The following is a 13,266-nucleotide window of genomic DNA, read 5'->3' as shown; positions in this document are numbered from 1 at the left end:
TCTTTTATGTCCTGTTATTGTTGCATGCATTGCGTAGGCCTGCAGTGTTGTTGTGCTGACTGTCTGACAGGTTGGAAAGACGAGTCGAGAGAGAGAGAGATGGATTTTATTCAGATTATTATAAAGCATTTCTATTATGTTTATGTGTGCTGGAAAGAAAGAATGGATGAAAACATGATTAAAGAAGATTGGCCAAGCAGACTGCTACTAAAAATAGAAACTTGACATATCTGGGGTAAAAAAAAAACCTTGCCTTTTAATTATTTAAAAACGTATGATGCTTAAAGTTCAAGTTTTGCCTAGACTGCCCTCTTGCTAACAGTACGTTTTGACTGCAAATAAGCCTTTAAAGCATCTATGAATCTTAAACTATACATAGTCTTAATTTGCCAACATCTCCTAGCAACATAAATACAGTAAATGTACAGTAGATACATTTTGCAGTGCAGGGTTAAGTAGCCTATACATACAAAGACATGAATGCAGACTTGAGAAAATAGTTTTATTGTTCTCTGAATGTAACATGTTTGGATAGCATGGTTTAAACATAAGGAAGAAAAGTCCCACAATACTGGTGTTACAAAACAGAAATGGGTGTGGTCCTGTGCAACTAAATACATTCACAAACCACTCCCCTCCCTTCGACAACACAGACTGGCATATTGTGCTCCCCCAACATGAAACCAAATGAGTCTGTTTTTCTTACTCCATATCTTTGGTCTGCCATCTCAAAACAAAGCAAAAAAATGCATTTATACATACATACACTCGATCTGAGAAATAAAACCTTTACAAGCTTGTGAATCATCAAAATCACCTATTACTTTCCTTTACCCAGCAATATCTTAAAGTGATGGTTCGGAGTGAAATGGGTAATTTCTACCACGACATCCAGCCAAACACCCCCTCAGTAGCATTTTTAGCGATGGTCAACATTGGTCAAGATAGGGCTATCAGCAGAATGGCTTAGTACTAGCACGAACGGTACATTATGTATATCTCGTAAATTACCCACTAATAATGCATGGAATGTTACCAAACTTCTGCAGTAGTACACATAGGGTCTGTACTCACAAAACGAGGCATTTGAAAGCGTGCACCAGGAGTTTATGTAAAAGAACACTTGCCTGATAGCTTCTATCCTCGGCTGCTATGCTACCGCTGCGTCGACGCCACTTCCATGTTTACCCAGCTCTTGCTGTCACGTGAGTTGCATGCGATAGTATGAAAAAGTTTCGCTGAATTTGTATAAATGCTTTTATTATCAGGTCAACACATTTATAAAAATTCAGCGAAACTTTTTCATACTCTCGCGTGAAGCTCACGTGACGGCATCGGCTGGGTAAACACGGAAGTGGCGTCTACGCTGCGGTAGCGTTAGCAGCCGAGGATGGAAGCTATCAGGCAAGTTTTCTTTTAAATAAATGATAAATAAACTGGTGTACGTACAAACTTTCAAATGCCTCGTTTTGTGAGTACAGACCCTATGTGTACTACTGCAGAAGTTTCGTAACATTCCATGCATTATCAGTGGGGTAATTTACGAGATATACATAATGTACCATAGCGCCAGTACTAAGCCATTCGGCTGATAGCCCTATCTTGACTAATGTTGACCATCGCTAAAAATGCTTCTGAGGGGGTATTTGGCTGGATTATCATGGTGGAAATGACCTAGGGTGCATTTCACTCCGAACCATCACTTTAAAGTTGAACAAACACTGCAAAACATTACATTTGAACAATTGTCAGTGACATTTTGATTACAATCTCAAGCAAACCATATAATAAGGGAATGTAACAGCATTGAAGGCACTCTATGATCTGTTCATTGGTCTTCATCCCATCCAGAGTGGCTGTAGAGTGACTGTGAAGGCTTCCTAAATACTGTGCAGCCTATTATACACCATTTTATACAGAGCACATGGTGATTGATATCATCTAGAAGCACTTGAAACTGTTTCTGCGGGATGGCTGCACAACGCTCCGGCTTACACAACCTTTTCAGAAAAGAAATACAAATAATGTCTGATTAATTTTGACATGTCAGGTTTGGCCTCAGTAAACATATACGTTAAGGCTGTGGTGAGACAGAATCTCATAAGACATGATTTTGTGTGCATGTATGTAGTGCGTGTGTGTGTGTGCGTGTGTGTGTGTGCGTGTGTGTCTGTGTGTGTGTGTGTGTGTGCGCGTTCAGCTCAGTGAATACTGCATCTTCTCAGTTTCTATAATCATAGAGGCAACAGCATGATATTGTTTACTTCATTATAACAATCAAATTCAATCAATTTTCAATCCAAATTTAATGTGTAATTAATCATCTGTGAAGATAACAGACTATTTCAAGCATATTTTCATTTTGATTTCCTTTTGTTATCAGTTTGGTATCACATATTTAATATTGGAGTGAAAATGAATGTTGCCTTTTTATGTTTAATATTCTGTAACCCCTCTGTTGTAGTGATAAAATATTGATTCTTGTTAGTTTAATCACAGATTCCTCAATCCAATGTGTTGGAATTGGAACCATTTCACTATAATAATGCAGAAATCCGCTAAATCAATTAAGGTTCGAGAAATATTTACATAAAACCATTCATTCGAAAAAAAACACCTAGTGACTGAATCACAAACATGTTGGATGACTACAGTTTTGATCAGTGGCCTTATCCGTCCATCTAAGCTTCACTATAGTATCAAGGCAACTGAAAGCCGAGGCCAGCGTGTGGAAACATCACCCACTTCCTCCGGCTGCATCTCGATGTCTTCACTCAAGATTCAGGGCATCTGGGTTTGGAAGGAATCTGATGGCTGTGTGTGCATCTTGGTGCTGAGGAGGTTGTTGATATAAGGCCATATCCGGTCCGTCTCTGTACCAGAGAACGAGTGCAGGACTCCTTGTGATCTGACCAAAGAAATAAGAAACAACTAAACAATTAACAAATTAGAAGGAAGCTTTTCAGTCTTTGCATTTTTAAAGACAACCATGCATATTTAGCATTGCACTCCTATTTTCAGCCTTATGGAAGATTTCACTTATTCTTGGACCAACAGTGCATTACCCACAATGCAACTCAAATGCTCACAGTTTGGTCTGAGATTGAGGCGTAGCTTTCGAGCTGCAGGTCTCAAGCAGATGCGCAGCAGGCTGCAGAGATCTGGTAAACTCATTTCTAACTAACTCTCTCAGTGAGTCACTGACACTGACTCACTCCTTCTGGCTGCACAACGGCTTTATCTAACTTATCGAACTCATTGTTTTGTTTGATTTTAAGTTATGAAATAATAAACCATTGATCACCAAACAAACCCATCTAAGGTGACTGCTGAATAAAAGTGGGTCTAATGCATTTAACTACCAAATTCATACGATCCCTTTCATAAATTCCTTAAATGACCTTTTCAAGGTCAAAATCTTACTATTTCGTTATAATAATGTTGCTATGATACTTTGCAATCCAAAACTAAAAGATCACTTATCTGCTAGATTATCTATCTGAATAACGTTTGAGTCCGATATGGTGACAAGAGGTGACACTTCCGGCTGCCTGTAGGAAAACACTGAGTGAAGACTTTCCCATGAATGGGGCGTTTCTACTGACTTGTATAAGTCTATGACAGGTTTGGCCACATCTTTGTAGTGTCTCAGCCGGGCCATCAGAGCTTCTGGTTTGTCATCATCGTGCTGAATCAGTGGCTCCCCAGTGACATCATCCTTACCCTGGGGAATCCAACACAAGGTCACACACACAACACAGGCAAACTCAAGGAATGCAGTGAAATCTATAGCATTAGAATGCACAGTAAAATAAAAATGTTTATTCATCATGTATGTTTTTCATACTCCTCCTGTATGTTTATTGTAAACGTTTTGATGTTAGATTGCAGATAAGAAAGACTAAGAAATAGACAATAAAGTCAGTGTGAGGACAAAGACCTTGTGACGTGAACTAAAGGGCAGCAGGAGTGTTGTTTGTGCAGGATGGAGGGGTAGTGAATTAGGAGATTGTCCTTCATCTGGTTCCAAACCCTCATTTTGACAAGCGTCCACCCCTACTACCAGCCTCAAAACACACAACTCTTGTGAGAAAAAAACAAACACTTTGGGACTCAGACCTGCACTCGTGGCGGGTTGAAGCCCATGTTGTAGACTCGGCCACTGGATGAATGGATCCAGCGGTCGCTCAGTCTCTCCCTAATAGTCTCATAGGGGATGTTGAGGCTGATGACCAAGTCCAGCTGGCACAAATTGTTCAGGGCCTGGGCCTGCGATAGTGTCCGGGGGAAACCTGGACAGAAGGCAGAGGGAGAAGGAGGCATTTTGGTGCGTGTGTATTTTCTAAGTCATGGTTTACAGTGGGAGTCAATTACACCAAGAAAACATACTGTACATAAATACAACATTATTATTATAATATTAGGCAATTTCACACTTTTTATTTCCGGTTTCAATGTTTGCTAAGCTGACCGCAAGTAAACATGGACACAAGCTGTTTCCAGTTTGACATCATAACAAGTTTGTTTACATGCAAATCAACTCCCTAAAGAAACAACAGTCAGAGTTACACGACCTGTTTAAACCACCAGCAGTTATAATAAGATAAGGGTCGTGCTAGCAGCTCTGCGAGGGCTGCACTGAGGCACAGCGATGCTTTGAGTTCAGTGCTAACATGCATCGAGGAATGATTGACAAGGACACAGGAGACAAGACACACAATAGCATGCTTCCCATCTGGAGCTCTGTGTGTGTGTGTGTGTGTGTGTGTGTGTGTGTGTGTGTGTGCGTGCGTGCGCGTGTGTGTGTGTGTGTGTGTGTGTGTGCGTGCGTGCGTGCGCGTGTGCATGCATGCGTGTGCGAGACCTTGATTTGTTTGCTCTTATCGCTCGCTAGAAAAAAAGTATTATGTTTACTGATCATGTATCAAGGTTTCCCCCATGTGTAACAATAACAAGTGTGCTTCATCAATGTTTGGCATCGCTCTTGGAGATAGTGGATAATATTTAACTTTTAAAAAATACACAATTATGGGCTGAGTAGCTCATATGCTGCTATGCACTGTTGCCCATGAAGTCGGACTATTTTGTTTTCAGAAACAACCCTCTCTGGAGAGATGGAGATGGAGGCCGCTGTCAGAGAAAGTTGGTGCTCCATATGGGCAGAAGTACAGACCAAGTCCTCTGGTCGTATAAAAACCATTTCATACCATCCAACAGCCAGCTGTGGCCGATCAGCTGTTCCAGTCTGGGCAGCATCAGTCTGGTCATCACATGGTCAGGTACCAGCATGCTTCTTTCTACATAGCTCCTCACCAGCACACCTGCCTCTGACACATAACACACAACAGAAAGGTGAAGGTCAGCGTCCTGCCTCCAAAATGACCACCAGAGATAGTAAATGGTTTAAACACTCATTGCAAACTCCTGCCTGTAACCTCGCCTATAATCCCTTAGTCATTGAACACTGAAAATACTGGACTTGCTGTTGACTCATTAAACAACATGCAAATCTACCGTACTCATAAATTCTCAAACTGGTTTTAAAAGCTAACATTTGCCCTGAGCAAGTCACAATTTTACTGAAGAGTTTCAGTAAAGGCAAGCAGGCACACATGTTTTTAATTATGGCCTGAACTGAACCCCAGCTATGATTAGCAGGGCATGGGTTTGGCAAATGTATTGAATTAATTCCAGTTGGTGCCCTATAATGAGGAAGTTTAACGAATCACAAACAGTGGTTTAAGATGTAAGTTTGGGGAAGTATTGTAATATTTTTTCAAAAAATCCTTGAAAGCGACACTTCTGCAAGTTGAGTCTCTGCGCAAAAGTTTGCGGTCATCTCAATGTGCCGTGTTTTACAGCTTGGTTTGAAAATGGGAATGTTTACTGTCAAATCAACTTCTAGAAAACAACTCACTCACAATATTCTGATACGCAGCTGATTTCCTGCTGAAAGCTTCCAGTATGCGCGCAGATATAATATCCTACCTGTGTTTGCCGCTATGCTCTCTCGGAGGTAGTGGCCACTGGACAGATATTGCAGGCCAAAGCTTTGCGCAATCCTCTTGGATATGGTTCCTTTCCCCGATCCTGGCGGACCCATGATAGCGGCTCGGAATAACTTGGCCATGTCTTCCCCTCGGCTCGAACGCAACTGTAAAAAATAACAAAAACAAAAAAACGTCTGGCACGCTCAGATGTTAGGGTTCCTCTTTGTGTGCGAAAGAAGGAAGTGAATGACTTCTCAATTAAACCCCCGATCAGTTGCGCGCGTGAGCGATTAAAGTGGTCCAAAGCTACTAAATGTGTCTCAGCAATTTAAATGTCAGCTCAACTCTGGGTCTACGACTCGTCAGGCAGAGCGCACTCTCTGCGTGCATTGGGGGCTATCCTGCTCCCGGACTCGATCAAGTCAAAACGCCTTTTTCCTCTTTTTTTTTTTTTTTTTCCTCGCCTGGGTCTTTTAAGGATACATTACATCCGTCTACGTCTTCACGGAAAGATACTCTTCTCTGCGAATGAATGAGAGAGCCTCCACAACGCCCTATTTTTCTGCACACATCATCCGGAAAAAATGCGGATGACTGACTCGCACGAACGTTGCGGGGTAAACTGGTTACTGTAGTTTTTATGCGCAAGGGACGCACAACAACAACTGCCGCCTGTTACTTTAAGTCACGAGTTCTCCTTATGAGGGTCGAAACTATGGCTGATTGTATTTCCCAAGAAAATGCATGTCACAACAACAGCTATCTATCTATCTATCTATCTATCTATCTATCTATCTATCTATCTATCTATCTATCTATCTATCTATCTATCTATCTATCTATCTATCTATCTATCTATCTATCTATCTATCTATCTATCTATCTATCTATCTATCTATCTATCTATCTATCTGTCGGTCTCTCTGTCTCTCTGTCTGTCTGTCTTTCTGTCTATAATGTCTTTATTGGCATGACATTTGAAATGTGTTGTCAAAGCACAGTTGCATACAATGCATGCAAGCTGAATAAGCATATAGTGATATGTAAGAGAATAATATAGATAATTTAATACAAATAATATAAGCAGGGGAACAGGTAGTGATCATCAGAATATGTACATTGTACAAGTATATTCTACTGGCAGGAATAAACATAGCAGTTTCACGTTCACATCTATCTATCTCATAAGTAAAACAAACAGGGTGTTTTCCTTCATACATACAACATAAACTTAAACATAAACTCACATATTTGGGAGAGAAGGAGACAGACTACAGTTGCGGCTTGCATGCAAGGGTGAAAGATATGTTGACTATAGGTTGCTTTGTTATCTTGAAATCAGAACTCACAACTAATGCACCAAATCTATCTTATTGTTTGTCTGATCTGCAACCGTCAATGAGGCATCATGTTATCACACCTTCGGTCTTTGTTGAGGCTTGTTATAAAGACGTGATGCAGACAAGCTGTCATGCCACGAACTAATTCCAAGCCAGCACGGGGCGTGTGCATCCCAGTCAATGCAACATATATATACTGTATATATATATATATATATATATATATATATATATATATATATATATATATATATATATATATATATATATATATAAATATATCCCTACGTTTTTCGAGTTACAAGAAAAGTAGAGATTTCTAGACTTGCATATAATATACAATGTATGTGTCTCGGGCTGTTGGATTCCACCACGTGTTGTTCTCTGACATTTTTTTAGTCTTTCCTTATTCATTATAGTTCACATGGTTGTTATTTTTCATTTTTGTTTTTTTTTTGGGGGGGGGGGGGGGGGGGGGGGGTGCGCACTTCTGGCAGCGGCCGCAGAAAAGCACATGAGTCCCTGTCACTGCGCGCAACATTTGCGGACGGGCGGAATCTAGCGAGCGTAGCCTACTTGTTGCGAGCCACAGAGCGGCGGCAGCGTCCCGGAGCTGTCAGTTAATGCGCACAGCCTCCAGTCTGCCAGGCAGAGAGTAACCGGACTACTCCACGCAGGCCAACTACTCGGAAGATTAACCTGTTTCAGCCTCGACGAAAAGTAGTTTTCCATCTCGACACCCGGAAGCCTACTTTTAATTTGACGATCCTTATTTTTTCTTTTCTTTTTTTTTTTTTGTCACGTGGCTTTTTGGAGAATTCAATAACAACAAAAAATGGCGACAATCACGTTGCGCTGTGTGGTCTTGCTGCGTCATTAAAAATATTCATGTAAACACGGGGGATCGACGGGGAAAACCGAAGGTAGGTGAGCTGGATATTTGTTGCGTGTTGAAGCGGGACTGAGTGCGACGAAGAAAAAAAAATGCTATTATATTTGAATCCTACAGCATGCTGTTTGTTTTCGGAGCAGAAAAAGGGGTGTGTATGCGAGTCTGGGCGTTAACGTTTGGCTGCACAATATTCAATACGAACACTTTATATTCCGCACGTAGTTGCGTTTTCAAAGGCGTCAATCAACGCAGGTACGCGGTTTATCGTGTGATGACATCAACAACGGCGTTGTTTCAATTCGGGCAACTTTTTGTTCATATCATAGGAAAACAGCAACAAGCTGCCTATTTCTGCTGCCGAGCTGTTAGTGCTCGTCCCCTCGCAGCCTGGGAGCCGTTTATCCGCCTCGGTTCACGGTGAGTAGGTTATTTCGGCAAACCCCGCTTATTTACATTGAGGGGTTTATGTAACATGGACGCGCTTTCTCCACAGCGTCTCTTGCCAGTCACCGATTACAACAAACGGATTCAGCATTTGCGGGCCTGTTTTGTCCTCCGCAGCGTTTTACTTGTTGTTTGCACATGTGTTTGTTCTTTACCGACGCCACCATTTTTTTGGTTTATTTTTTTGGCAAGTATCTCCACGGCGGGGTTAATGGAGTTGTTTTCATGAAGTGCAGCGGGCGGACTGGCGAGGAGGAGGGGGAGGAGCCGCTACGTCGGACAGAGACGCCACCGGACTGCTCGAGAGGCTGCCTCCTCGCGCCGAGGGTGGGGAGGGGGGCGGAGCCCGCGAGGAGAATCATAACAAGTCTGACGTCACTCGGCCTTGTGGTTAGTATGAATAATATACAGTAGTTTGTCAAGTCCTAGCAGGAAAGAGGTTGGGGGGGGGGGGGGGGGGGGGGAGTAGTCTTTGTACCCGTAACTGAGATGAAACATTAACGAGCCCTCTGTGCAACAGTAGATTTGGAAACCAATGGAAATAATAGAAAACCGAATATTTTAATATGGAAAGAGATTGCAAAAAGAAGCAAACATGATAAAATACATGAGGCGAGCTTCCTCCTCTCTTCTGGCAACTTTCTTGATATAAACAGTAGGAAAGGAAACCTGGATTCTATGAGCCTGTATAATAAGGGCTGGTTTATTTCTGTTCCACTAATCAAACAATGAAATACAATTAATAGTTTGTACCTGTTTCCATAGTGATGTTGCTGGGGTTATTGTGGTCTTATCATATTTCCCCAAAATGTTACAGAATCTTTCATAAAGACTTTGTGCTGATGTACATTTGTGGAAAGTATATTCATAAAAATAAAATGTATGTATTCAAATGAAGGATTGTTAGGTCATGTGTGTTGATTAATCTGTTATAAAGTATTAGTTACTGTATGTTACTTGAAATGATGTAAGTGTAAAGCAATCAAATGCTGGAGTTCCATGTAACGTGCTTTGTTATAGATCTTGTTGTATTTCCACCTGTTGATGATGAATGGAGCAAAGCCCCAACCTGCTAGATTTGTCAGGCTGCCCTGGTTCAGTTATCACAGTGCTGATGCTGTCCCCATCGAAGGTACAGTACTGTGATAACTGAAGGATGGCTGCCAACTTGACACGAGTCCATCAAAGAATGTTCGGTTAACGAGCCGGAGAAGACAAAGAGAAGGTGGATAAGTGTGAGTATGTTCACAAAAAAACATTATTTGTTTTATTTTAACGGGGTATCCAAAAAGTCTCTGTATTTTTATTGACAAATTGAATCTGTTAGTAGACTGTGACATGCCCAATGCCAAATACATAAGGCTGTAATGTTTATAAAAGTATAAAAAGCATTAAACTCCAAACATGTATATTGTTATCTTCACTGCTTTAACTTCTGCTTTACAAAAAGAAATAAAGTGGCATTTCTTATATTCAAACATGTACGTTCTTTTATTCAAATCTGCTTGTTACACTGAACACTGTACACTGTACAAAGGCTACTGGGATAAAAGTATTGAGAGATTGATTACATTGTTCTGACACTTTTCTCAATTGCATTGCTAGTGAATTCCATTTAGCATTAAAACTAATGTACATCATGCAAACTTAATTTCCTCTGTAGTGTGCCTTCTTTATTATTATATGATTACTCTAATGCTGATGCATTGAAATATATCGCCTCATAAATATCACCATTAGTTCTTCAAGTTGTTTTTCCTGACTTAACTATTAGCTCTACACCGAGCCGTCCCTCACTGGGAGCACTGGTCTGCAGGCTGAAACGGAAATTACAGAATGGTTCTTCCACGTTGTTGTCAACAGAGGGAGCTAAAGATCTGATTTTGTGCTTTGTGAAGTGAATAACAAAGGTCCGCCTCACTGTTCCCAAAACCCTAAAAATGAATGTCGGTGGAAAAGTCGTGAAAGCAAATAGTGCTTGTTTGTCATGATTCATGTTAAACATGATGTAAGACTTTTACTGATCCAGTTTTGATAACACTAAATAAGCTCTTTTTGCTAAGAACCAATTACTTTAATCCCCAATAAAGCAGAACGGATAAACATGATCTGAGACACTTATGTATGATTCACATCAGTGACAGCAGTCTGTATTTGAGTACAATTGTCACTGTTGTTTTAGGTAATTTTCAATGTGATTAATATATCAGACATCAAAACAAACATGTTTGACATCACAGATCAAAGTACAAGTTTGTACTTTGATCTGTGATGTCAATAAGCTGAAATGAATCATGCTTTTTTGTCAGAACCATGTTTTGAATATTTCATGCACAGTTTGAGTCATGTCTGATATCTCACAGGTCATCACTGCACCTGTCATTACAATGTTTCACTCAAAGGGTACATACTGTAGCTACCGTGGAAATCCCCACAGTCATGATACATATTTTGTTTTTGTCTCACTCTAACCTCAATCTGCTCAACTCGCCTTCACTCACATGTGTTTTTCTGACTCAATGTGTGATAGCTAGATAGAGCGTGGTATTTTTTTTATTTTTTTATTATCATAAAACATGACAAGTAAAGTGAGTCTAAGCAAGATCCGACATTCAAACCCACTAAATGTCATGATAACGCACCCGACTACTGTACAATTAACATCAAGACTACCTGCCACTGATGGTCATAATTATCTCTGTCATACTTCCTTTAATGCAAAGCACTGTTTACTGGAATGTGGCATGGGAAGTCCCTAACCATCCAGCTTTTTGTCTTACAAAAACATTCACATCCTAGGTCTTTCATTGCAGGAAGAAAAGTCTTCTTTTGATTTCCCCCTCTCACAAATCCCTGTATTACCTAACCTGTTGCAACAATAGCTCTTTGATATTGATCAATGCTGCACTGATGCTATTTTGTGCTGATGTCCACCAACAGCTCAAGAAGAACTGTTGATAAAGAATGACAATAATTTAAAGATCCCATATTATACTGTTTTTCATCGATTCCACACAGCTGTCAGAGGTCCAACAACACTGATTTCGAAATGCATTGCCCCAAACCCATCCATGGTCCTGAATTTCAGCTGTCTAAAAGTTGCTCAAATGAGCTCTGCTGAGCACTCCTGAGAACAGGCTGTTTCTGTACCTGCACCTTTAAATGCTAATGAGCTCCGTCTGTCATGCCTACGTGGAGAGCCACGGAGACGATGCCGCTTATGCTAGCAGTAGCATACGCCAATGTTTACGTGGATGTATCGCTATGTGGCTCAGGTGAAGTTGCTGGGTCCCGTATGGTTGGGGCAGATCCTTTTATGAGGGTCAGTGTCGAGGCAAAGCCAGCTTTGTACTGACCCTCGTTACTTAAGCAGCCCGATGTGAAGTGGTTAGCACACACATACAAGCTAACACGGAGACCAGACCCGGACCATTGTGCACGGTGCTCTGTTGGACACGCGCCCCCGGGTTCCATTCCGAGGCAGCAGAAGACGCACCAGAGCGCATGAGATAGAGGGAGGATTGTCTCCAGCTTCACTCGCACCGGGATTTATTCACGGCGCACCAGCCAGATCACCCAGCGTCACAAACGCCCCCTCTCGGATATCGCCTATCACCTATGCAAATAAGTCCTTTCGTTATGTAACAACAGGAGCTGCATCTGAACAGCGAGAGGGAGGACCAGTCTATAGGTGAAAAGACCAGAAAACCTGTTTTTCATAATATGGGACCTTTAAAACTATTGTTAGTAGGATAACTTAGTGCTGACAAATACTGTACATTACTAAACACTTTAAAATGTAAATATAGCTGCATACAAATACAGTGTAGTGTCTTCTTATGTTTATAAAATATATTTGTTAACTTATGCACTGTTTGATGGAATATGAGGGGAAACTCCATTATGTGTTGTGTGGTGACATCACCCATAGGTCTGCTGACTCCTAGTTTTAAGGAGAGAATCACTCATGTATTTTCACAAACTTCCTTCCTTCCTTTGCCTAAGACTCTTGATTTTCTCTTTGTTAAAATGTCCCTTTAAAAGCAGAAGCTGTTGTATTACAAAACATTATGACATGCAACAGAATCTTGCAACACACAAAGTGTCGCATACATAAACACTACACTACACTATATATTGGCAGTGCTTTACCCCTGGAAAGCTCTCACACAGTTTCCAGTAAACAACTACATCCAAAAGGGCAGTTATGCAAATTTACAAGAGATAGGGACCATGTAGTGTTATTGAGAGCACAGGCTATGACTATATGTTCTCAGGTTTTAGAAAAACAATCATAAAAAATGTTTAAGACAGCTCAAGCAAAAACCTAGAAGGAACTGCCTACATGTCTGCCTACAGAATGGCAAAGATGAATGAAGCAACTTAATGAAGCATAAAGTTGCATAAAATGGAAATACGCAAGTTTTTACTTGAGTAAATTACTTTAAAGAAGAAGAAGAATGATTATTACAATGGACATATAGATGGTACAGATACATGAAGTGACACCTTGTATGGTAGCCTATCTGCCATCATCATGTATGAATTACTTCCATTAGGGTGCATGTTGGCATGTACTGTAAAGCACTTTGACTGGTCG

The 13,266-nt window shown here is 40.8% G+C and overlaps 1 protein-coding gene and 1 long non-coding RNA gene across 5 annotated transcripts; one reads left to right on the top strand and one right to left on the bottom strand.

The window, feature by feature from the left end:
- Positions 1-488: 488 nt before the first annotated feature.
- ak4 (adenylate kinase 4) lies at positions 489-6,625 on the bottom strand. 4 transcript variants are annotated; one of them, XM_084010945.1, is made up of 6 exons: positions 5,989-6,625; positions 5,208-5,327; positions 4,120-4,292; positions 3,602-3,724; positions 2,746-2,908; positions 489-2,000 (listed from the first exon to the last, which is right to left on the bottom strand). In XM_084010945.1, exons 1-5 carry the CDS (start codon positions 6,128-6,130, stop codon positions 2,771-2,773), a joined length of 696 nt encoding a protein of 231 aa, XP_083867071.1. In that variant the 5' UTR covers positions 6,131-6,625; the 3' UTR covers positions 489-2,000; positions 2,746-2,770. The 4 variants fall into 4 exon arrangements, with proteins under 4 accessions (XP_083867071.1, XP_083867073.1, XP_083867070.1 ...); XM_084010947.1 differs by having other exon boundaries at positions 3,606-3,724; positions 5,989-6,620; XM_084010944.1 differs by having other exon boundaries at positions 489-2,908.
- Positions 6,626-7,813: 1,188 nt separating this feature from the next.
- On the top strand, positions 7,814-10,144 carry LOC311014649. The gene is made up of 2 exons (XR_014597287.1): positions 7,814-8,639; positions 8,859-10,144. It is a non-coding gene; the product is annotated as an uncharacterized lncRNA (long non-coding RNA).
- The last annotated feature ends 3,122 nt before the right edge of the window (positions 10,145-13,266 follow it).

The sequence above is a fragment of the Eutrigla gurnardus genome (assembly GCF_963514095.1).
Source record: "Eutrigla gurnardus genome assembly, chromosome: 6".
NCBI classification, from domain to species: domain Eukaryota; kingdom Metazoa; phylum Chordata; class Actinopteri; order Perciformes; family Triglidae; genus Eutrigla; species Eutrigla gurnardus.
Note: the sequence above shows the minus strand (reverse complement) of the source record. Positions and strands in the feature narration are given on the sequence as shown.